The following is a 24,439-nucleotide window of genomic DNA, read 5'->3' as shown; positions in this document are numbered from 1 at the left end:
GGATGGAAGGGTGATTGGGCCGAGGTTAGGGTGCTTTTTCAGAGAGTTGAAGCATACCCAATGGGCCGAATGGCCTCCTTCTGCACTGTAGGGATTCTATGTATTTGTTGCATATTTAATTATAGTTCTTGTGATAAATAAAAAGTAATTGTGTTTAAATTTACAAACCTGGTGACAGTAATTATTGGGCAGCCAAGGACCAAAGACTTCAGGTATTTTTCTAAGAATTATTGTTTAATTCAATTGTGTTGTGACTCCGGGTCAAGTAGGCCTGGAATTGATCATGCACTAGTCCAAGGTGTTGTAACAGATGGAGGAGCTGAAGTAGACCATTCACCATTTAGTCCACTCCGCCATTCAATTATATGATGGCTGATTTGATATGATAATTGTCAACTCCATGTTTCCGCGTTAACCATTGATTCCCAGACTTATTAAAAGTCTGTCTACCTCAGTCTTGAACGTACTTTTTGACCCAGCTTCTGCAGTAAAGAACTCCACAGATTCACTACCCTCTGAGAGAAGAAATTCCTCCTCTGTCTTAAATGAGTGACCCCTTACTCTGAGATGATGTCCTCTGTTCCTAGACGCTCCGAAAAGAGGAAACATCCTCTCAGCATCAACCTTGTCAATCCTCTGAGAATCCTATATGTCTCAATACGGTTGCCTCTCATTCTAAACGACAATGAGTACAGGCCGAACCAACTCAACCTCGCATCATAAGAAAATCCCTCCATACCCGGGTTCAACCTAGTGAACCTTCTCTGTAATGCCAACTCCAGTATATCTTTCTTGAGATAAGGGGAGCAAAATGATTCACAAGGAGAACAATCTCTTCAACACATACAAAAGTGTAACAGGGCTCGACAGGGTAGATACAGGAAGGATATTTCCCCAGAAGTGATGGGACAGGGAGGGGCTTGGGGGGGGGGGGGGGGGGGGGGGGAGGAAAGAGGGCTAGAATCTAAAACTGGGGGACACAATCTCAGGACAAGGGGCACACCATTTAGCACTGGGATGAGGGCGAATTTCTACAGTATGACAGTGGTGAATCTTTGGAATGTTCTTCCCCAGTGAGTTGTGAACAGTTAGCTCCTGAGCATGTTGAAGAGCAAGATCAGTTTCTAGAAATAAAAAATATTAAGGGATATGGAGCTAGCATTGAGCTGAAAGGTCAGCCAGGACCCAGTTGAATGGAGGAGCAGGTTCGAAGGGCACGAATGATTTACCCCTGCTTCTATATTCCGAAGGTCATAATTCCCATTAGTAGAAGGGCATGAGGGGCAGCACGGTAGCATTGTGGTTAGCACAATTGCTTCACAGCTCCAGAGTCCCAGGTTCGATTCCCGGCTTGGGTCACTGTCTATGCGGAGTCTGCACATTCTCCCCGTGTGTGCGTGGATTTCCTCTGGGTGCTCCGATTTCCCCCCACAGTCCAAAAATGTGCACCTTAGGTGGATTGGCTATGCTAAATTGCCCTTAGTGTCCAAAATTGCCCTTAGTGTTGGGTGGGGTTACTGGGTTATGGGGATAGGGTGGAGGTGTGGACCTTGGATAGGGTGCTCTTTCCAAGAGTCGGTGCAGACTCGATGGACCGAATGGCCTCCTTCTGCACTGTAAATTCTATGATAAATTCAATATTTAAGGCCATTGGCAAAAGGGGCAATGAGGAACTGAGGAAGGCCCTTTCATGTAGCAGGTGGTCAGGATTTGGAATGCACCGGCTGAGAGTGTGGTGGAGGCAGGTTCCATCGAGGCATTCCAGAGGGAGTTTGGTCATTATCTGAAAAGGAAGAATGTGCGAGGGGAGTAGCAGGAGGTGAACTGTTCACCCAGAGGGCCGACCCAGGTAGGAAGGGCCGAATAACCTCCTTCAGTGCTATCATCATCCTGCAGCTCTGTGAAAGAGACAATCAGGGCATTGCATTATCCCATCATGGAACCCCTGCTGTCCTTGTTCTCAATTAATCCATTTCACTCCACATCTTGTTTGCTCCAGCCCCCAGCACAGGGGTTTAAAGTCTCAAACACGAAGGTCCAGCTTTTTCCTGGACTTTCAGACCAATCAGTCTTCAAATGCTAGAGTTTGGTCAACGTGAGGGAGGATGCAGGCGAACACCCGCCCACATCATTCACTCCGATTGGTTGGAAGACCTGCCACTAACGCGGTGTCACGAAGCCTTCCCCTTCATTCACTCCGATTGGTTAGAGGATCTGCCGCTCACGCTCGGTTCCGCAGACACGCCCACTCATTCACTCCAATTGGTTGGAGTGGAGACATCACTGAAACGACTACACGATGACATCAATAAGTTCCATCCCACCATCAAACTCACCATGGACTATTCTCCAAATTCAGTTCCATTCTTGGACACACTCGTCTCCATCAAGGACGGTCACCTCAGCACCTCGCTTTACCGCAAGCCCACAGATAATCTCACGATGCTCCACTTCTCCAGCTTTCACCCGAAACACATTAAAGAAGCCATCCCCTATGGACAAGCCCTCCGTATACACAGGATCTGCTCAGACAAAGAGGAGCGCAACAGACACCTACAGATGCTGAAAGATGCCCTCGTACGAACGGGATATGGCGCTCGACTCATTGATCGACAGTTCCACCGCGCCACAGCAAAAAACCGCACCGACCTCCTCAGAAGACAAACATGGGACACCACTGACAGAGTACCCTTCGTCGTCCAGTACTTTCCTGGGGCGGAGAAACTACGACATCTTCTTCGCAGCCTCCAACACATCATCAGCGAGGATGGACATCTTGCCAAGGTCATCCCCACACCCCCACTACTGGCCTTCAAACAACCGCGCAACCTCAAACAAACCATTGTTTGCAGCAAATTACCCAGCCTTCAGAACAGCAACCACAACACCACAAAACCCTGCCAGGGTAATCTCTGCAAGACATGCCAGATCATCGACATGGACACCACCATTACACGTGGAAACACCACCCACCAGGTACGCGGCGCATACTCGTGCGACTCGACCAATGTAGTCTACCTCATACGCTGCAGGAAAGGATGTCCCGAAGCGTGGTACATTGGCGAGACCATGCAGACACTGCGACAACGAATAAACGGGCATCGTGCGACTATCAACAGGCAGGACTGTTCCCTTCCAGTTGGGGAACACTTCAGCAGTCAAGGACATTCAGCCTCTGATCTCCGGGTCAGCATTCTACAAGGAGGCCTTCAGGAGACGCGACAACGCAAAATTGCTGAGCAAAAACTTATAGCTAAGTTCCGCACGCATGAATGCGGACTCAACCGGGATCTGGGATTCATGTCGCATTACATTCGGCCCCCACCAACAAGCCTGGACTTGCAGAGGCCTACCGACTGAACTGGCTTGGGACAATTCACACCTCTTTAACCTGGAGTTACCTCTCTCTCTGCATCTTTGATGATTTGATTGCCTGCAGGTGCTCGCATTCCGGGGCATCTCTGACTGTGTCTATATAAACATTTCTGGAACAAGCCTTTCCATTCACCTGAAGAAGGAGCCGTGCTCCGAAAGCTCGTGTTTGAAACAAACCTGTTGGACTTTAACCTGGTGTTGTAAGACTTCTTACTGTGCTCACCCCAGTCCAACGCCGGCATCTCCACACCAATTGGTTGGAGCAGCCGTCGGTCACGCTCGGTTCCCACTAGCTCCGCCCCCTCATTCACTTCAATTGGTCGGAGGGATTGTGCTCTGTTCCCCACCCTCGTACATCACGTCCGGTTCCATGTAGGAGCAGTCGCTCACTCTCGGTTTCCACAAGCCTCGCTATTTGATTGGAGGACCAGCTTGCTCAGGCTCGGTCCTCCAGACCCACCCGCCTCTCCCATTGGTCCCGACCTGCCGTCAATCACTCACTCAACGTTTTCCAGTTGGAGCATGCGCAGTTCAGGGCGGTAGCGGAAAGATGAACGCCAGCAAGAGGCGATAAAATGACCACTTCCGCGGGCGGAAGGCAAATGTTGTGAAACATCGAGTGCAGAGGCCGGCCGCTGGGGATCATTAATATCTTCACCGAGAGAGGAGTGTAAAAGTATGAACGTTATCTCCCAATTCTCCGGGTTTCCTTTCGGTCCGACCAAGGGTAGAGCATGCGCAGTGTCAGCTCAGTCAGGGAGTGTCTGTCAATGGAGGAGGAATAGAGACCGGGCCGGGGAGCGTCTGTCAATGGAGGAGGAATAGAGACTGGGCCGGGGATGGTCTGTCAATGGAGGAGGAATAGAGACCGGGCCGGGGAGCGTCTGTTAATGGAGGAGGAATAGAGACTGGGCCGGGGATGGTCTGTCAATGGAGGAGGAATAGAGACTGGGCCGGGGATGGTCTGTCAATGGAGGAGGAATAGAGACCGGGCCGGGCAGCGTCTGTCAATGGAGGAGGAATAGAGACTGGGCCGGGGATGGTCTGTCAATGGAGGAGGAATAGAGACTGGGCCGGGGATGGTCTGTCAATGGAGGAGGAATAGAGACCGGGCCGGGCAGCGTCTGTCAATGGAGGAGGAATAGAGACTGGGCCGGGGATGGTCTGTCAATGGAGGAGGAATAGAGACCGGGCCGGGGATGGTCTGTTAATGGAGGAGGAATAGAGACCGGGCCGGGGAGCGTCTGTCAATGGAGGAGGAATAGAGACTGGGCCGGGGAGCGTCTGTCAATGGAGGAGGAATAGAGACTGGGCCGGGGATGGTCTGTCAATGGAGGAGGAATAGCGACCGGGCCGGGGAGCGTCTGTTAATGGAGGAGGAATAGAGACCGGGCCGGGTAGCGTCTGTCAATGGAGGAGGAATAGAGACTGGGCCGGGGAGCGTCTGTTAATGGAGGAGGAATAGAGACTGGGCCGGGGAGCGTCTGTTAATGGAGGAGGAATAGAGACTGGGCCGGGGAGCGTCTGTTAATGGAGGATGAATGGAGACTGGGCCGGGGAGCATCTGTTAATGGAGGAGGAATAGAGATTGGGCCGGGGAGCGTCTGTTAATGGAGGAGGAATAGAGACTGGGCCGGGGAGCGTCTGTTAATGGAGGAGGAATAGAGACTGGGCCGGGGAGCGTCTGTTAATGGAGGAGGAATAGAGACTGGGCCGGGGAGCGTCTGTTAATGGAGGAGGAATAGAGACTGGGCCGGGGAGCGTCTGTTAATGGAGGAGGAATAGAGACTGGGCCGGAGAGCATCTGTTAATGGAGGATGAATAGAAACTGGGCCAGGGAGCATCTGTAAGTCAACGCGGAGTGGGCCGGGAAGTGTGGACTGAACCCACTAAGAGGAATCAGTGAGGGTGGAGCCGACCCGATACAGAGTCAGCACCTTCAGGAGGGCGAGAGAGAGAGAGGAATCAGTGAATCTGGAGCCGGCCCCAGACAGAGTCAGCGTCTTCAGGAGAAAGAGAGAGAGAGAGGAATCAGTGAATGTGTAGCTGACTCCAGTCTGAGTCAGCATCTTCTGGAGAGAGGGAGAGAGAAAAGACCATCCAGTGAGTGTGGAACTGACCCAGTCACGTCAGCATCATGAGAGAGCGGGTGGAACCAAGGAGCGTAATACTTAACCCAGTCAGATTAAGCACCTCGGGTGATAGTGGAACCAGTGAATGTGGAACTGAACTCTGACAGAAACAGCAGATTCAGGTGTGAAAGGTAGAGGAGCCAGTGAGTGTGGAACCGATCCCAGTCAGTGCCAGCACTTTCAGGAGAGCGAGGGGAACCAGTGATTGTGAGGGAGAGAATCCAGTGACAGTGGAACTGAACAGCACTTCAGAGGAACCAGTGAAATTAGAGCTGACCAGAGAGAGATAGGAACCAGTGAGTGTGGGGATGAACCCAGTCAGTCAGCACTTTTTGGTGTGAGAAGAAGAGGAACCTGTGAGTGTGGAACTGAACCTGAGTGAGATAAATGGCAGCCAGTGAGTGTGGAACTGAACTCAGTCAGCGCAGCACCTTCAGGAGGCGGACAGAGTGGTGGTCAGGCAGAGACAGCGAGGCGGCCAGAGTGATGGACAGGCAGAGACAGAGAGGGCAGGCAGGGACAGAGAGTTGGGCAGAGTGGTGGTCAGCCAGAGACCGAGGCGGGCGGGCAGGCAGGCAGAGACAGAGAGGCAGAAACCAGTAAGCGTGTGGAGAGAGAGAGAGAGAGAGAGAGAGAGAGAGAGGAGCCAGTGAGTGTGGAACTGAACCCAGTCAGTGTCAGCACCTTCAGGAGATGGAGATAAGTAAGACTTAAGAGATAAAGTAGAAAATTGTGCAATTGGCTTGGATTTGAGCATTGCGAGAAGGCACCATGTGAGATGGGGATTTAGAGCTTTGGGGAGTTTTCTGTGTTAAATTTTATCCTGTGCTGGCAGTGGTTATATTTTTACAAACTCTTTTTCCAAGAGGTTTGAAGGGGCGGATTTACAGACCGGAAACTCAATGCAAAGATAACGTTGAGTCTGACCAGGATCACTCTATTAATTGAGACCTTAATATCACCGGCCTTTGAATGCAGGAAAAATGTTTGTTTCTTCTGAATACTTTCAAACATCAGCGTGACTGAAAAAGCACCGAGACACACACAGGTGTGTGAGAGTGTTCCTGTGCACTGACTGTGGAAAGAGCTTTAACAAGTTGCACAGCCTGAAAAAACATCACACCATTCACACACCGTACCCGTGTCCTGTGCGTGGACGAGGCTTCAACTGATCTTCAAACCTGGGGAGACACAAGGACACCCGCCCTATGGAGAAACCGTGGAAATGTGGGGACTGTGGGAAGGGCTTTCGTTACCCATCCCTGCTGGAGATTCACCGATGCACTCACACCGGGGAGAGACCGTTCACCTGCTCCATGTGCGGGAAGAGATTCACTCAGTCATCTCGCCTCCAGAAACACCAATCTGTTCACAGCGACGAGAGACCATTTCAATGTTCTGACTGTGGGAAGAGCTTCAAAAGCATGACTGAACTGTGGAAGCACCAGCTAGTTCACACCGGGGACAGACCATTCACCTGCTCTGAGTGTGGGAAGGGATTCAATCAGTCCTCCCACCTGCTGACACACCAGCAATTTCACACCGGGGACAGACTGTTCTGCTGCTCCACCTGTGGGAAAGGATTCATTTGGTCGTCCAGCCTCCTTGAACTGCAGCTCTTTCACGGTAAGAGGCCGTTCAAATGTTCCGTTTGTGAGAACGGCTTCAAAAGCTCAAAGGATCTGCTGAGGCACCACCGCACTCACACTGGGGAGAGGCCATTCAGCTGCTCCCAGTGCGGGAAGAGATTCACCCAGTCGACCCATCTCCTGATACACCGGCGGGTCCACACTGGCAAGAGGCCGTTCACCTGCTCCGCCTGCGGGAAGGGCTTCACCTGCTCCTCCAACCTCCTGATGCACCAGCGGGTGCACACCGGGGAGAGGCCATTTACCTGCTCGGAATGCGGGAAGGGATTCACCCAGTCATCCAGCCTGCTGACGCACTAGCGCATTCACACCCAGGAGCGGCCGTTCACTTGCTCCGTGTGCGGGAAGGGATTCACCCAGTCATCCCATCTGCTGACCCACCATTGGGTTCATACCGGGGAGAGGCCGTTCACCTGCTCAGTGTGTGGGAAGGGCTTCACCCACTCGTCCCATCTGCTGACACACCGGCGAGTTCACAAGCGATTACAAGGATTGGATTCTGCTGTTCCATCACATCCAGGACTGAGTCATGTTCAATCTGGTAGCTGGGGCTCAAACAATCCATTGCTGTTAATTACCCTGTAACTGGATGGAGATTAAAATTCTGCATACGAGGAAAAAATAAATCAATGGATGGTGGTGTCGTGGTCGTGTTGTTGAACTTGTAATCTAAAGGCCCAGGTTAATGCCCTGAGGTCATGGGGTCAGAACTCACCAAGGCAGCTGGTGGAATTTAAATTCAATTATTAAAATCTGAAATTAGGAGCTAGTCTCCCTAATGTACACCTAATTCGTGCCTCGTGTGGCCTACATGTGACTCCAGACTCGAGCAGCAATGTAAGTAAGTAAAAAAAATTGTCATAATCCCAGAGGACCACAGGCTACATTCCCCTTTGAGAGTGAGAGCTGACTGGTGGTGACTTAACCTGATCACCACACCCCAGGTGAGGGGCAAGGTTGAGAAGGCGGAAGAGCCTTCATGGATAACCTCAGCTGGTACCGGTATTGAACCCGCGCTGTTGAACCTTGTTCTGCAAAACAAACCAGCTGTCCAGCTAACTGAGCTGCAAAACCAGCAACTGCCCTTCTGAAATGACTGAGGAAAGATATTCGGGATGGGCAACAAATGCTGGCGTTGCCCAACGATGGCTACCTTCCATGAATGGAATTGAGGAAATCACTTGCGTCTAATCCTTGGATATTTTGCCTGTGAAATGAGCAGAGTGAACACCTGTTTCTTTTCTCTGAGGTTGTTAATTTCATTAGTTGTAGGTCGAAGAAGAATGAGTCTTGAGCAAGTCTGCGCCTTTAAGTTATGCCACAGACTTTCCTGGTTCCTTCCAGACAACTTGATTATAGACACTTGCAATGATTCCCCGATCCTTCCCCTTTTGGGGAAAGCTGTGCTCAACTACCAAAATTAAAGTGTATTCTATTGCAGCACAAATTCAACATGACCATAGGGGACTCCATTTTGGAACTCAGTTCCAACCTGTTGTTAAAAGATGAATCTGCAAGTTGTCAGGACTTCTTCAACATCCTCCAGAGAATACCACAACGCCACTTGTGCTTCTTCCTGATTTCAGTCCAAGATGGCAGATGCTCTAATTTTAAGGACATGGACCCATTCTGCTCTTCCCCAGTTGAAGACGAGAGTTTCTATTTCAAAGCTCCCAAAAGAAACCATTCAAAACTTCTGAAAGAAACTGCTGATTATTTCAAATTCCTGGATCAGAACTCACTTCAAATCATTTAAACCTGACTGAACAAAGCAAAAAGACTTGCATTTATACAGCACTCTTCATGAGCACCCCTTTCCCAAAATGCTTTCCAGCCAATAAAGTATATTTTTCTAAATGCAGTCATTGCAGTGGATGACACAGCAGCCAGTTCTGCACAGGGCAAGCTTTCACATCCAGAAATGTGATGATGTCTAGCTAATCTGTCTAATCTACCTTTAGAGTGGCACGGTGGTTAGCACAGTTGCCTTACCTCGCTAGGGACTTGGGTTCAATTCCGGCCTTAGGTGACTGCCTGTGTGGTGTTTGTATGTTCTCCCCATGGGTGTGTGGGTTTCCTCCACGTGCTCCGGTGTCCTCCCACATGTCCAAATGTTTGCAGGTTAGGTGGATTGGCCATGCAAAATTTCCCTTGGTGACTAGGGATGTGCAGGTCAGGTTATGGAGTTCCGTAAACAGGGTGGGGTGGATGGGGACGTGGACATGGGTAGAGTGATTTTTCAGAAAGTTTAAGTGCAGACTCGATGGGCCGAATGGTCTCCTGCACTGTAGGGATTGTATGAGATTCTAGTGATATTGATATTGATAAATATTGTTCATGCTTTCCACAGGGACTAGGCCCAACCATGCTTCATCAATGGCCTTTCTTCCATTATAAGGTCAGAAGCCGGGATGTTTGCTGATTGCCACAATGTTCAGGAGCATTTGCTGAAGCAGTCCATGTGCAAATGCAGCAAGAACTGGATGATATTCAGAGTTGAGCAAGTAACATCCCATTCGATGAGGGGAGTGAAGGCATGCCAGCTAATTTTGCAGAGAAGACGAGGATAGGTAGGGAAATATGCTGTGAAGAGGACAAGAGGCTGCAGATGGAGATAGATATGTTGAGTGAGAGGGCAAAAATCTGATGGGTGGAGTATACTCTGGGGAAAATGTGAAGTTGCTCACTTTGGCAGGAAGAATAAAAAAGCACAGCATGACTTAAATACAAGGAACATAGCAATTAGGGGTAGAAGTAGGCAATTCAACCTTCGAGCTGTCATTCAATCAGATCATGGCTGATCTCTTCCTGCTCTCAAATCCACCTTCCCACCTGTTGCCCATACCCTTTTAACCTGTTTTTTAAAATCAGAAATATATCTTTCTCCTTCTTGAAACCATTTAATGATTCTGATTCCACCACACTATGGGGCAGCAAGTGCCACAAATTCACTACCCTTTGCGAGAAGTAGTTCCTCCTCATCTCAGTTCTAAATCTACTGCCTCTCAAACATGCACTACTGCCTCACAGTGCTGAGGACCCGGGCTTGATCCCGGCCCCGGGTCGCTGTCCGTATGGAGTTTGCACATTTTCTCTGTGTCTGTGGGTCTCACCCCCACAACCCAAAAAGATATGCAGGGTAGCTGAATTGGCCCTGCTCAATTGCCCCTTAATTGGAAAAAAAAGAATTGGGTACTCAAAATATATATCAAAAAAACTATATCTGTGACTTCTCATTTTGGACTGCCTCACAAGGGGGCAATTTGGTCTATATTTACTTTATTAATCCCTTTTAGTATGTTATACACCTCAATCAGATCCCCTCTCATCCTTCTAAACTTCAGCGAGTATAAGCCCAAACTATTTAATGTCTCCTCTTATGTCAATCCTTTCATCCCAGGAATCAATCTGGTGAACCTCCTCTCAACTGCCTCCAATGCCACCCCATCCTTCTTCAAATAAGGAGACCAAAACTGGACACAATACTCCAGATGTGGTCTCACCAACACCCTATACTATTGCAACAACACTTCCTTACTTTTATACTCCTTTTGTTCTTGTCCTTTTGCAATAAACACTAACATTGATTTGCCTGTTTAATTACATGCTGTACCTGCACACCAACTTTCTGCGATTCATGAACAAAGGCACCCAGATCTCTGCACAGACAAATGTTTTTCATTTAGATAATAATTTGCCTTTTTACTTTTTGGCCAAAATAGATAACTTCACAGTTATCTACGTTAAACTCCATCTGCCAAATTTTGGCCCAATCTCCTAGCCTATCTATATCCATCTGTAACATTTTAATCTCCTCTTCACTGCCTGCTTTCTCACCTATTTTAGTACCATCCGCAAATTTTGCTACAACACACTCGATCCCTTGTTGCAGGTCATTTATATTGATTGTAAACAGTTGAGGTCCAAGGACTGACCCCACTAGTTACAGTTCACCAGCCAGAGAAGGACCCATTTATCCCAACCATCTGCTTTCTGTCAGTTAGCCAATCCTCAATCCAACCTAATACTCTACCCCCAATCCTCTGCGATCGCACCTTCTGGATCAGTCTTTTATGCGGCACCTTGTCAAATGCCTTCTGGAAGTCTAGATACACCACATCCACAGGTTCCCCATTATCCACCTTGCTAGTTACGTCCTCAAGAACTCAAGCACATTTGTGAAAATGACTTGTCCTTCATACAACCATGCTGACAATGGTGGATTGAGCTTTGTCTTTCCAAATGTTCAGTCATCTCCTCCTTAATGATCGACTCCAGCAAGTTCCCCACTAACCAGTCTATAGTTTCCTACTTTTTGCCTCTCTCCCTTTTTGAATAGGTGTGTCACATTAGCGTGTTTCCAATCCACTGGGGCCTTTCCAGAATCCAGGGATCTGAAATACCATGACCAATACATCCTCTGCATTAACTAGTTTTTGGAAATGTTTTATTATCCTTTACCGTGAAGACAGAGGCAAAATATTAGTTCAAAATCTCCGCGGTCTCTGTGTTCCCCATTATTACCTCAACAGTATTGTCCTCTAAAGGGCCAACATTTATTTTAGCTGTTCTCTTCTTTATATACTTATGGAAACTTTTGGTATCAGTGTTTATGTTTTCTGCTAATTTCCTTTAGTAATTCATCTTTGCTCTTTCAATTTTATTTTTAGTAGCCTTTTACTGAATCATAAAGTTCTCCCAGTCCTCCAGTTTACTACTAGCTTTCGTAGTGTGGTATGCTATAGTCTTTATCTTCCTTGACTTCCTTGTTTCCATCCAGATCGATTCAACAGTTTGGCCCTCAGTGCCAATATCATTTCTTAATTCAGCTTTGATGTCACCTTTAACCAATAAAGCAACTCCACCTCCTGTTCTATCCTGTCTATCCTTTGAAAATACTGCCTACTCTTGGACATTTAACTCCCAATCCTGGTCCCCCTGCAACCATGTTTCAGTAATCCCCACCAAACCATACCCATTTGTCACTATTTGTGTTAACAGCTCATTGAACTTATTCTGAATACTGCGTGCATTTAGGCACAAGGTTTTTAAAATATGTCCTCCTGACTCATCTTTCCCTTGCAGGGTTCTCTTGTGCACTATGCCTTTCACACATTCTGACCTCCTTTATTAATCTTTGATAACACTCAGCCTCATCCCCAGCTTTCACTCCAACAGTCACCTTCTATTTTGAATTTTTACATTTCCTTTCCCCTCTGTCGTCATTAGACTGTCTGTTCATCCTATTAACCTCTATCTTTTCCTCACAGGCTGACCTGCTGCTTTGGTTCCCATTAACCATTATACTTCTTGTAACCTTAGCTTCCCTGACTGACTGCAGAATTCTGAGATGTAGACGGATCTGGGTGTTCTAGTGCATGAGTCACAGAAAGTTAGTTTGCCGGTACATGCTAATGGAATGCTATCCTTTATTATGAGAGGAATTGAATGTAAGGTAAGGATGTGATACTTCAGTTACATAGGGCATTGGTAAGACCGCATCTTGAATACAATGTGTAGCTTTGGTCTCCTTATTTAAGGAAGGATGTAAATTTGTTGGCGGTGGTTCAGAGGATGTTTACCAGATTGATATCTGGAATGAGCGGGTTGTGCTTTGAGGAAAGGTTTAGGTGGACCGGACTTGTTTCTACTGGCGTTTGGGAGTGAGGGGTGATTTGATCAAAGTACATAAGATCAACAGGGTGGATGTGGAATTGACATTTCTTCTTGTGGGTGAGTCCAGGACTAGGGGGACACTGTTTTAAAATGAGGATTTGCCCTTTGGGGATAGAAGTGAGGAAAGATTTTCATCAGAGGGTTGTGTGACTTTGGAACTCTGTCTCAGAAGGTGGTACAAGTGAGGTGTCATTGAATATCATTAAGGCGGAGGCAGGTAGATTATTTTTCGGCAAGGGAATCAAAGGTTATTTGTGAAAGAGTGGGGGGAGTTCTGAGATGAGACCCCTTAAAATTGGATAGCTAGGATAACACTAGAATAGTTCCACATAAGTTACTTTATTGAGGATTGAAACTAATCATAGCAAGAATATCCAGTTATCATTATTAACTATTAAACATGTATTCTTAGAACATAGTAGTAACAAACATTTAAACTCTTGCTAATAGTAGTGGCTGCAATGTATGATGGGATTTAAGCTAGCTAACTTGACCATATTCCTAAAACAGACAGAATCAGATAGAAATAACGTGGTCAGCAATAATACAGCCAGCTTAATAAGCAGTTTGTATCAGCAGCTCCAGCATCCTGCGCCCAGTCAGACAAGGGAACCAACTGAGATAAGAGAAATGGGAGTAAGGGAGAGCAAAAGACAGCGGAAGTGAGGGTCTTGAAAAACAACAGATGGCCAGGGAACAGGATGGGGCTAAATCATGAGCTGAACCCGCAGTCACCATGCTGCCGCAAGTAAAATTCATTGGTCAAGGTACAATCTACAGCTACAAGTACCAGCCTCCCCGGACAGGCGCCAGAATGTGGCGACTAGGGGCTTTTCACAGTAACTTCATTGCAGCCTACTCGTGACAATAAGCGATTTTCATTTTCATTTTTCATTTCACCTGGGTTAGTATCCCATCAAGGCAGATGGTAAAATGTGAATTTAGTGAAAATCTGGAATTAAAAGCCTAATGATGGCCATGAAACCATTATCATTAAAAACTCATCTCTTTCACCAATGCCCTTTAGGGAAATAAATCGGCTATCCTTACTGGTCTGGCCTCCGTCTGAGTCCAGATCTACAGCATTGAAATGGCACAGCAAGACACTTAGTTGTAGGTCAATTAGGGATGGGCAATAAACACTGGCCTAGCCAGCGACGCCTACGTTCAATGAATTAATTTTTAAAAAGACGTATTTAAATCCGTTTGTATCTCATAGAATCCCGAGAGTACAGAAAGAGGCCATTTGGCCCATCAAGTCTACAGAGACCCTCTGAAAGAGTACCCTGCCTCGGCGCACCCCATCTCCTCATTCCCAAAACCCTACCTAATCTGCACATCTGGTTTAGCACAGTGAAATGAAATAAAATGAAAATGAAAATCGCTTATTGTCACGAGTAGGCTTCAATGAAGTTACTGTGAAAAGCCCCTAGTCGCCACATTCCGGTGCCTGTCCTGGGAGGCTGATACGGGAATCGAACCGTGCTGCTGGCCTGCTTGAAAAGCCAACGCTTTAGCCCAGTGAGCTAAATCAGCCCAGTGGGCTAAACAGCTGGTTTGTAATGCAGAACAAGGCCAGCAGCGCGGGTTAAATTTCCGTACCGGCCTACCCAAACAGGTGCCAGAATGTGGCGACTAGGGGCTTTTCACAGTAACTTCATTGAAGCCTACTAAGTGATTATTATTATTATCTTTGGACCCTGGGCAGAAACCTGACTACCCGGAGGAAACCCACGTAGAATCCAGGTAGAATGCCAAACTCCACACAAGCAGTCACCTAAGATTGGAATTGTACCCGGGTCCTTAAAGCTATGAGGCAGCAATGATAACCAGTGTGCTACCATGCTGCCCTACGACTGATCGATTCTATCTGTTGTTTTGACTGATGTTCGGCTGACAGAAAATATAGTGCTTCGTGGATCAATGGGGGTCAGTCAATGGCGGCCGCTTTGCCCAGAGCACCGCGCGCGCTGGAAGGTGCCTATCAGTGACCCCTGGAGCCTCAGAGCGCCGGCGCCACTCCGGGAGTCCCTTTGCGCAAGCGCAAGGCCCTGCTGTCCTGCGGTCCTGACAGGCTGAGCTGGAGGAGGCTGTCGGTGGTTGCGAGCGGGGGGTGGGGCGGGACGGGCAGGAGGAAGTCCGTGACGGCAGCGAGGGTTACTCAACGCCCAGTGTCGGCTTCGAGCCTCGAATGAGAGCCCGTCGGCTCAGCCTTTCCACCGCTCTTTCAGGCGCGGAGGGAGCAGCCGCCCTGACCGAGTGGGCGACCGCCATCTTGGTAAGGGAAAGGGGGGGATCGAGGTCAAAGGCCCGGCCATCTTGGAGAGTGCACAGGAGGAGTGGGCGGGGCTTCAAGGTCCCTGTGACCAGGAGTGAAAAAAATGATCTCATTGACATTACTCGAGTCTCCGGCACAGGAGCTGAACGCAGGCACAAAGGAAGGATGTGAGAACCCTGGGGGAAGAAAATAAATGGAGATCGGCTATAGGTTTTGGATTTCAATCAGGTGGGGCAGAGGATTTCTCGAGATTTGGTAAACTGGGCCTATAGTCCCCCGAGTTTCGAGGAATGAGAGGTAATTCATTGGAACCTACATCATTCCTACAGGGCGTGACAATGTGGACGTAGACAGGATGTTTCTCCTGTTGGTCAGTTTAGAGCGAGGGGACACAGTCCCATGGTACAGGGGCAGGCCATTTGAGATGAGGAAGAATTTCTTCATTTGGAGGGTGGTGAACCTTGGTGAAATCTCTACTCCAGAGGGCTGTGGAAGCTCAACCGTTGAGTAGGTTCAGGATAGAAAGTGACAGATTTCTGGAGACTAATGACATTTGAGGATGTGGAAATGGTGGGGATGATTTGCAGATAAGCCAGGGTCTAATTGAACGGTGGAGCAGGCTCGATGGGCTAAGTCCCCTCCTATTCCTATGTTCGTACCCCCTTAGGTTAGGCAGAACTTTCGGCTTTCAAAAAAAAAATTGCCTCGTTAATTTTACTCTTGTGTCTGTGCACAGGAGCGGACTGCAGGAAGAGTGGAGGGACAGGTGAAACCTGGTCGGGTTGATGGGAGTAGAGGGCAGTAATTGTGGAGGTGGTGCAGTAGATTTGGATTTTGGATTGGATTGGATTGGATTGGATTTGTTTATTGTCACGTGTACCGAGGTACAGTGAAAAGTATTTTTCTGCAAGCAGCTCAACAGATCATTCAGTACATGGGAAGAAAAGGGAATTAAACAGAATTCAAGAAAATACATGAGAATACATAATAGGGCAACACAATATATACAATGTACTACATAAGCATTGGCATCGGATGAAGCAGACATGGGTGTAGTGTTAATGAGGTCAGTCCATAAGAGGGTCATTTAGGAGTCTGGTGACAGTGGGGAAGAAGCTGTTTTTGAGTCTGTTCGTCCGTGTTCTCAGACTTCTGAATCTCCTGCCCGATGGAAGAAGTTGGAAAAGTGAGTAAGCCGGGTGGGAGGGATCCTTGATTATGCTGCCTGCTTTCCCCCGGCAGTGGGAGGTGTAGATGGAATCAATGGATGGGAGGCAGGTTCGTGTGATGGACTGGGCGGTATTCATGACTCTGAAGGATTTCAGCTCGGGGAGGAGTCAGAGGGTTGAATGGGGCAGAAAATTTCGAGCTTTGGTTGGGAATAAGAGAGGGTAGAAAATACTGTTCTGAATTTCTATCTTGTATCGGGCGCATGGTGGAACAATGGTGAGCACGGCTGTGTCACAGGGCCCGGGTTCAATTCCGATCTTGGGTGACTACCTGTTTGGAGTTTACACATTCTCTCGGGTCTGCCTGCTCCGTTTTCCACCCACAGTCCAAAGATGTGCACGTTGGAGGCAATGGAATAGTGGTATTATCGCTGGACTAGTAATCCAGAGACCCAGAGTCATGGTCTAGGGACCCGGGTTTGAATCCCGTCATGAGATTTGAATTCAATAAAAAAAAATCTGGAATTAAAAGTCTAAAAGGTGACCATGAAACCATTGTCAATTGTCATAAAAACCCATCTGGTTCACTAATGTCCTTTAGGAAATCTGTTGTCATTACTCGGTCTGGCCCACATGTGACACTAGATTCACAGCAATGTTATTGACTCTTAAATTGCCTCAGGACAGGGTAACAAATGCTGGCTGAGCCAGCAACGCCCACATCCCTTGAACCAATAAAAAAATGCAAAAATTGCCCCATAGTGTCCAAAAGATTGGGAGGACTTACGGGGATGGGGAGGTTGTCTAGGTAAGGTGCTCCGTTGTAAGGTTGGTACGGTTCGATGGGCCGAATGCCGTCCTCTGCACTGTAAGGATTCTATGATATTGAGTGATGATATTTGGGCATTCCTTTTACAGGATTTTCGGAGGAGAGGACTTGCAGGTGGAAAATTCAGAGCCAACATCAGGTCTCAAGATTTTCCTGAGTCACTCGATTCATTGGGGCCAGAATATCATCAGCCATTGATTCTGGAAGGAAGAATTCATATTCTGTCTGTGGAATTAATTTCAAACATCAATGTGACTGGAGAGGTACCGAAAGACATACACTCACACTTGAGTGAGAGTATTCCAGTGCACTGACTGTGGAAACAACTTTACCAGTTGCACAGCATTGCACCATTCTCAGCGGAGAAAGACCAAACCAGTGTTTGGGAACAAGGCTTCTACTTTTTTGTTTGTGGAACCTGTAGCGACGCAAGGACTCCTGCATGATGGATAAACCATGCAAATGCGGGGACTGTGGGAAGGGATTCAGTTATCCCTCCCAGCTGGAAACTCACCGGCGCAGTCACACTGGGGAGAGGCCATTCACCTGCCCCCTGTGTGGGAAAGGATTCACTTTGTCGTCCAGCCTCCAGTTGCACCAGCGGGTTCACAGCGACGAGAGGCCCTTTAAATGCACTTACTGTGGTGATTGCTTTAAAATCTCTGCCGATCTAATCAAACACCAGCTTGTTCACACTGATGAAAGGCCGTTCTGTTGCTTTCAATGTGACAAGCGATTCAGACAGTCGTCTCACCTCATTCAGCACAAACGAATTCACACCGGGGAGAGGCCGTACGTCTGCTTGGTGTGCGGGAAGGGATTCACCCATGCGTCCAACCTTCGGACACACCAGCGAGTTCACACTGGAGAGAGATTGTTCACCTGCTCCGCCTGTGGAAAGGCATTCATCCAGTCATCTAATCTCCGGACACACCAGCGAGTTCACACCGGGGAGAGGCCTTATTGCTGCTCCGTGTGTGGGAAGGGATTCTCTAATTCATCTCACCTTCTGACACACCAACTGGTTCACTTTGATAAGAGAGCTTTTAAATGTTCCGACTGTGAGAAGAGCTTCAAAAGCCCAAAGGACCTGCTGATACACCGGCGCATTCACACCGGGGAGAGACCGTTCATCTGTTCGGTGTGTGGGAAGGGATTCACCCTGTCTTCCAACCTGCTGACCCACCAGCGCACACACAGCGGAGAGAGGCCCTTCACCTGCACCGTGTGTGGGAAAGGATTTAATCGATCGTCAAACCTGCTGAGGCATCAACGGGTGCACACCAGTGAGAGGCCGTTCACCTGCTCTATATGCGGGAAGGGATTCACGCGATCGTCCCACTTGCTGAGACATCAGCACGTGCATGCGTGACGGCAGGGGTTGTGAGTCATGCCCTTTGTTTCTTCCTGATGAATCTAACGGGGCCTGAGTTTAGAGCTCAAGGCAGAGCTGGGGGCAGTTGTGGGGAAGATTGTGATTCCCGGATAATGTTATTCATGATGAGTGCCTGTAGCTCGAGGACCCTCAGCTGGAGTCCGATCTGCAGACAATGCAGAGTAACAGGGAGGAGGATAGCGGCATGGTGACAGCCACCATGGCATTATCATTATTATTATCATTTGTATTATTCTCAACTTTGCTTGGAAAAATAGAAAGTCGGAATGTTTCTTAAATGGTGAATGGTTGGGACGTGTTGGAGTCCAAAGTGACCTGGGTGTCCTTGTTCATGAGCCACTAAAGGGTGCCATGCAGGTTCAGCAGTCAATTAGGAAGACAAATTGCCTTTACTGTAACAGTATTTGAGTAGCGGAATAAGGATGTCTCACTGCAATTGCCTAGAGCCTCGGTGAAACCACATCTGGAATATTCTATGTAGTTTTCATCTCCTTATCCAAGGGAGGACATCTTGCCACATAGGGTAGACAAGAATCCTTGGTGGAAGGATTAATGACCAGGGGGGGGATAGATTTAATGTAAGGGGCAGGAGGTTTAGAGGGGATGTGAGAGAAAACGTTTTCACCAGAGGTGGTAGGAGTTTGGAATTCGCTGCCTGAAAGGGTGATGGAGGCAGAGACCCTCATGATACTCAAAAAGTGTTTAGATGTGCATTTGCGATGTCAAGGCATACAAGCCTGTGGGCCAAGTGCTGGAAAATGGGATTAGAATAAATAGGTGGTTGTTTTTGACTGGTGCAGACACAAAGGACCGAAGGTCTTTTCTGTGCTCTAGACCTCTTTGACTCAAAACGTGCGGCAGGGTGGATATAGATAGGATGTTTCCACCACACCCTCCTGCAGAACCAGGGACACATTCCCAGGATAAAGAGGTAGGCCATTTAAGATTGAGATGAGGAGGAATTCCTTCACTTAGAGGGTGAGGGTGTTCAGGATAGAAATCTACAGATTTCTGGAGACTAATGACACTGGAGATGGGGCGGGAAAGTGGTGGTGAGGTCAGTGATAAACAGGATCCAACTGAACTCTGGAGCACTCTTTATGGATTGAATGGCCTCCTCCTGTTGCTATATTCCTAAACTCTTAGGTGAGGCAGAACTTTCGACTCGGTTCATTGTTAGGGACACGTCAGCATATCCCAGAAAGGAATCAGTTTCAGGGTAAACACATTCTTAATTTCTCCATTATGAGACTGATTGATGTATGATCCTTTTCTGGGCCTTTTCTCCCTTCTCACACTAGGTTATTTCTGTTCCCACACCTACCATTACTCTGGTAGACAAGTCCCAGCTTCCCCATACAGCCCAGAGAGCCTCTCCCAGCTTTGTCAACCAGGGAAGAAGAACAAAACTCAGTCTGCTTATCACTCTCAGCTCTTGGATTTTGCACGTGTCCCTTCCCTTCAATGTGCTAACAGAGCATCAAGCCTGTAAATCTGGTTCAAATTGATCTCTGTTAAATAACTGTATTCAACGAAACACTGTAGCTGATGGCACAGGTTTAAGCTGCTGTGTCCTGCGACACACTGGTTTCAGCCATGGCTCAGCGGGTAGCACTCTCGCCTCAGGGTATCAAGGTTCCAGTTTAAATTTCACCTGGGAGACCGGAACACAACAATCAAGGCCACTACTCCTGTGCAGTACGGTGAGCTGCACCTCCAGACCTGCTATCACTCCGTCGGGGAGGGAGGGGATTGGAGGGGCAGAGGTGATGGTGATGTCACTGGACTAGTAATCCTGCACAGGTTAATACCGTGGGGTCATGGGTTAAATTTAGTTAAGTTAAGTTTAGTTAATAAATCTGGAATTAAAAACTAAAAGTGATCATTGGTTGTCGTAAAAACTCCCATCTGGTTCACTAATGTCCCTATAGGGAAAGTAAATCTGCTGTCCTTACCTCGGTCTGGCCTACATGGGACACCGGACCCACAGCAACGTGGCTGACTCTTAACTGCCCTTCGAAATGGCCCCAGCAAGCCACTCAGTTCAAGGGCAATTGGGGATGGGCAAAATTACCGAACAAAGAAATAGAGAACTAGATATTTTTTGTCTGCTTTGGCGGATGTTAACTAACCCGTGGCACTATTTCGATGACAGCCAGGGAGTTATTCCCTGTGTCCTGTTAATATTTACCCTTCAATCACAAAAGGGGTAATTTGGTAATTATCGCATGGCTGCTTGTGGGATCTGCCTGCGTGCAAATTGACTGTTAGATTTCCTGCACTATGACAGTGACGGGCCTCAACAGTGCTTCTCTGGCTTAAAACACTTTGGGGAATCCCGTGTTTGTGAAAGGCGCTATGCAAATGTAAATCTCTCCTGTCTCTGCATTTTGTCTACAATGGAGAATATCTGAACCTTTCTCCCAGTGGAACCTTTGCTTTTGTGAAATGGGCTGTGTATTAATGAGCCTCGCATTCTTGTTCCTGTCTGCTGCAACTGTATAGAAATGGGGATGTGTAAAGAGCTGCTTTTTGGATGGAGATATGGAACAAGAAAATGGTATCTGGGTGTGATAGTGACACAGCCTTGTGCTCACACTCAGAACAATGTACAGAAAGCCTTGTGATTATGGTGTGAATAATGTCAGATCACTAATATAGTGAACAAGTTGAATACAAATACTGCCACTGTATCCACCATTTGATCAGAGCTAAGGAGAAGAGAGCTCTGAATTCACTGTATTACCTCTGTTCTCCGTATCGGGTAACTATACCCCATTATTGCAGCGCTGTCAATAAAGTCAGTAACAGACAATCTGTTGTTGTGAGCTTGATTACCTGCTGTCTGTATCCAAAAGATTCAATATTCAGAGTCAAATCTACACTCCATGGCCCAAAACTCTAGCTCAATATTCACAGGAGAACATCTGAACAAACACCGTAAGTGGACAGAATGGAAAACGATTCCTCTTCTGTCCCCATCATTAGAAATTCGCCAAAACTCTTCCAAACCCATGACCTCTGGAAGGACAAGGACAGCAGACGCATGGGAACACCACCACCTGCAAGTTCCCTATTCAGGCCACAGACTCATCCTGGCTTGGAACCATATTACCATTCCTTCACTGTTGCTGGGGCAAAATCTGAAAATTGGAGAGACGACTGAAAGACTCCAATCAATGTTCAAGTATGTTGCCGGTGAGAGGGAGTGGGACACGAGAGTGCACAGAAATGTCTCTGAGAGAGAGTGTGGGATGGAGGGCAAACTGAGAAGGTGCATGTTCTGGGAAGACAAATGATTAACAACAATCTATTAGGATATTAGGAGGGGCTGGTTTAGCACAGTGGGCTAAACAGCTGGCTTGTAATGCAGAACAAGGCAGCAGTGCGGGTTCAATTCCCGTACCAGCCTCCCCAAACAGCGCCAGAATGTGACGACTAGGGGCTTTTCACAGTAAGTTCATTGAAGCCTATTTGTGACAAGCGATTATTATTAATTAACACTTATTCTAAGGGATTTTGAATCTGCATAGTGTAGTACAGTACACTTAAAAAAATTAGATTACACAATTCTTTTTTTTTCCAATTAAGGGGCAATTTAGCGTGGCCAATCCACCTAACTTGCACATCTTTTGGGTTGTGCGCGTGAGACCCACGCAGACACGGGAAGAATGTGTGAACTCCTCACAGGCAGTGACCTGCGTCACTGTGTTGCCCTCTTGTAGTACAGTGTACTAAAGCAATTTTCATAAAGATGTCAGCTAAAAGCTGACATGGCAGCACCTACAGCAGTTAGCACAAGTGACAAGTAACATGTTCAGATTTCAGTGACCTTAAATAGTTGTTCTAAGACACAATCTACAACAGTCGGCACAAAGATTCACAAACATGTTTTTCTAACTTGATCTTAGGACCAGACACATTAAGAGGGTCTGGCACCAAGTAGGGAGGTTAAGGACGGATCTATAGAAAAATATAGGGCAGATAATGCTTCTGCCTGGGTGCACATACGTAACTTGTTTAATGTAACAATTTAGAACAGACATGGTCCAATGTAAACAATATCCTTACCTATGTAACTACACTCTATAAATGCCACCTGATTCTATGTGTTGGGCAGAGTCAGCTGCTGAGGTCTATCACTTTAGCTGGGCTCTCCTTATGCCTTGGTCACTGAACGATTGTTCTGTGCCTGAGACTCAGATTATCTTGTGGAAAAGAGAAAAACCAAATCAATGCAAAATTCTCCGACAGGGATGGAGACCGAATAACACCAGGTAATGTACAGATGTCTCACAGCAGAGGGGGGCAGACAGTTTCCAGTCAGTGTGCAGTTGTTTCCTCAAAGGATCAGGACTGATAGATATTTGAGAGTGTATGGACATCTCACTGAGGGAGAGAGAGAAAACCTGTCAATGAATACTGGAATTTGAACTCGCTCTTCAATGGGAAATGTTTGAAGGACAGAATTTAACCAATGGCGGGGAGGCCAAACAACCACTTCATACCCAGAAGAACGCTGGATGACTGAAAATGGGATTTATCTCAAGCTCTCTCTCGCTCGGTCTGCGTGTCTCTCCGTCCGCCTGCCTCTCTGCCTTTCTCTCTATCTCTCTGCCTGTCTCTCTCCGCCTCCATGATCTGGAAGGTGAGAAACAGAGAGTGAGAGGGGGAGAGAGACCGAGAGAGTGGGGTAATTATGCTGGAATTGGAAAGTTCCATTTTCATATGGAATATACAAACAACACCAATCCTGGAATGATTAGTCATGTGTATGTGTGTGCATGGGGTTTGTATATTTGTTTGTGTTATTGCGTGTATATTAGGCGGGAATGGTGCGTTTGTGTGTGCGTGTCTGTGTGGATGGGGGTTTGGCATTTATTTATGTCTGTGTGTAGATGTGGGGGAATGGTGTATGTATGTGTTTGTCTGTTTGTATGTGTGTGAATGGGGATTTGGTATATTTATTTGTGTCGGTGTGTGGGTCTCACTGTGTATGCCTGTGTGTATGGATGGGGGTTTGGTGTATTTGTGCATATGTATCTGTGCGTATATATAGGAGCTTGTTTGTGTGTGTGTGTGTAAATGTAGGGGGAATGACATGTTTGTGTGCGTGTCTTGTATGTATGTGGAACTTGATTTGTGGTTGTGTGTGTGTGTGTGGTTGGGAGTTTGGCATATTTATTTGTCAATATGTGGAGGAATGGTGTGTGTGTATGTGGGGGCTTGGTGCATGTATGTGTTTGTCTGTATTAGTATCTGCATGTGTGGATGGGGATTTGGTGTATTTGTGTCTGTATTTGTCTGTGTGTAGATGGGGATTTGGTGTATTTTTGTGTGTGTGTGTGTATGTATGTATGTGGGTGTCTCAGTATGTACCTCTGTGTGTGGATAGAACATAGAACATAGAACAGTACAGCACAGAACAGGCCCTTTGGCCCTCGATGTTGTTCCGAGCAATGATCACCCTACTTAAACCCACGTAACCCGTATACCAGTAACCCAACAATCCCCCCATTAACCTTACACTACGGGCAATTTAGCATGGCCAATCCACCTAACCCGCACATCTTTGGACTGTGGGAGGAAACCGGAGCACCCGGAGGAAACCCACGCACACACGGGGAGGACGTGCAGACTCCACACAGACAGTGACCCAGCCGGGAATCGAACCTGGGACCCTGGAGCTGTGAAGCATTGATGCTAACCACCATGCTACCGTGAGGCCCCCCCTAGTGGTTTGGTGTATTTGTTTGTGTCTCTGTGTGTTTCTGTTGGGGCTTCCTTTATGTGTGAGTTTGTGTCTGTTGTGTGGATGGAGGATTTGGTGTAGTTGTGTCTGTGTGTATATTTGGGGGGGGGGGGGGATGGTGTGTTTGTGTGTGTGTCTTTCTGCGTATCTATGGGAGCCTGATATGTGTGTGTGTGTGTGTGT

The 24,439-nt window shown here is 47.5% G+C and overlaps 2 protein-coding genes across 9 annotated transcripts in view; both read left to right on the top strand.

Annotated features, from left to right (window-relative positions):
* LOC119952188 (zinc finger protein 239-like) overlaps nucleotides 1–24,439 on the top strand; it is an 82,013-nt gene that overhangs the window by 5,722 nt on the left and 51,852 nt on the right. Inside the window, exons 1-2 of one of the 8 annotated variants that reach the window (XM_038775802.1) lie at nucleotides 9,548–9,726; nucleotides 17,198–21,319. The exons of 2 other annotated variants lie outside the window; for them this stretch is intronic. In XM_038775802.1, coding sequence (XP_038631730.1) covers nucleotides 17,551–18,480 — 930 coding nt within the window. In that variant the 5' untranslated portion in view covers nucleotides 9,548–9,726; nucleotides 17,198–17,550 and the 3' untranslated portion in view covers nucleotides 18,481–21,319. Of the gene's footprint in view, nucleotides 1–9,547; nucleotides 9,727–14,903; nucleotides 15,111–15,133; nucleotides 15,408–16,239; nucleotides 16,297–17,197; nucleotides 21,320–24,439 lie in introns of those variants that run through there. 5 more of the 8 variants (XM_038775797.1, XM_038775803.1, XM_038775799.1 and 2 more) reach the window with 5 other exon arrangements.
* LOC119952212 (zinc finger protein 211-like) lies at nucleotides 3,829–9,013 on the top strand. The gene is made up of 2 exons (XM_038775855.1): nucleotides 3,829–4,051; nucleotides 6,374–9,013. Exon 2 carries the CDS (start codon nucleotides 6,716–6,718, stop codon nucleotides 7,454–7,456), a length of 741 nt encoding a protein of 246 aa, XP_038631783.1. The 5' UTR covers nucleotides 3,829–4,051; nucleotides 6,374–6,715; the 3' UTR covers nucleotides 7,457–9,013.

This window comes from Scyliorhinus canicula, chromosome 17, assembly GCF_902713615.1.
Source record: "Scyliorhinus canicula chromosome 17, sScyCan1.1, whole genome shotgun sequence".
Classification (NCBI taxonomy): Eukaryota; Metazoa; Chordata; class Chondrichthyes; order Carcharhiniformes; family Scyliorhinidae; genus Scyliorhinus; species Scyliorhinus canicula.
This window is presented reverse-complemented; position numbering and strand designations above follow the sequence as displayed.

What these genes read in the sequence shown, in the direction of transcription:
- LOC119952212 (XM_038775855.1), top strand. Translation starts at nt 6,716, where the DNA reads ATGGAGAAACCGTGGAAATGTGGGGACTGTGGGAAGGGCTTTCGTTAC.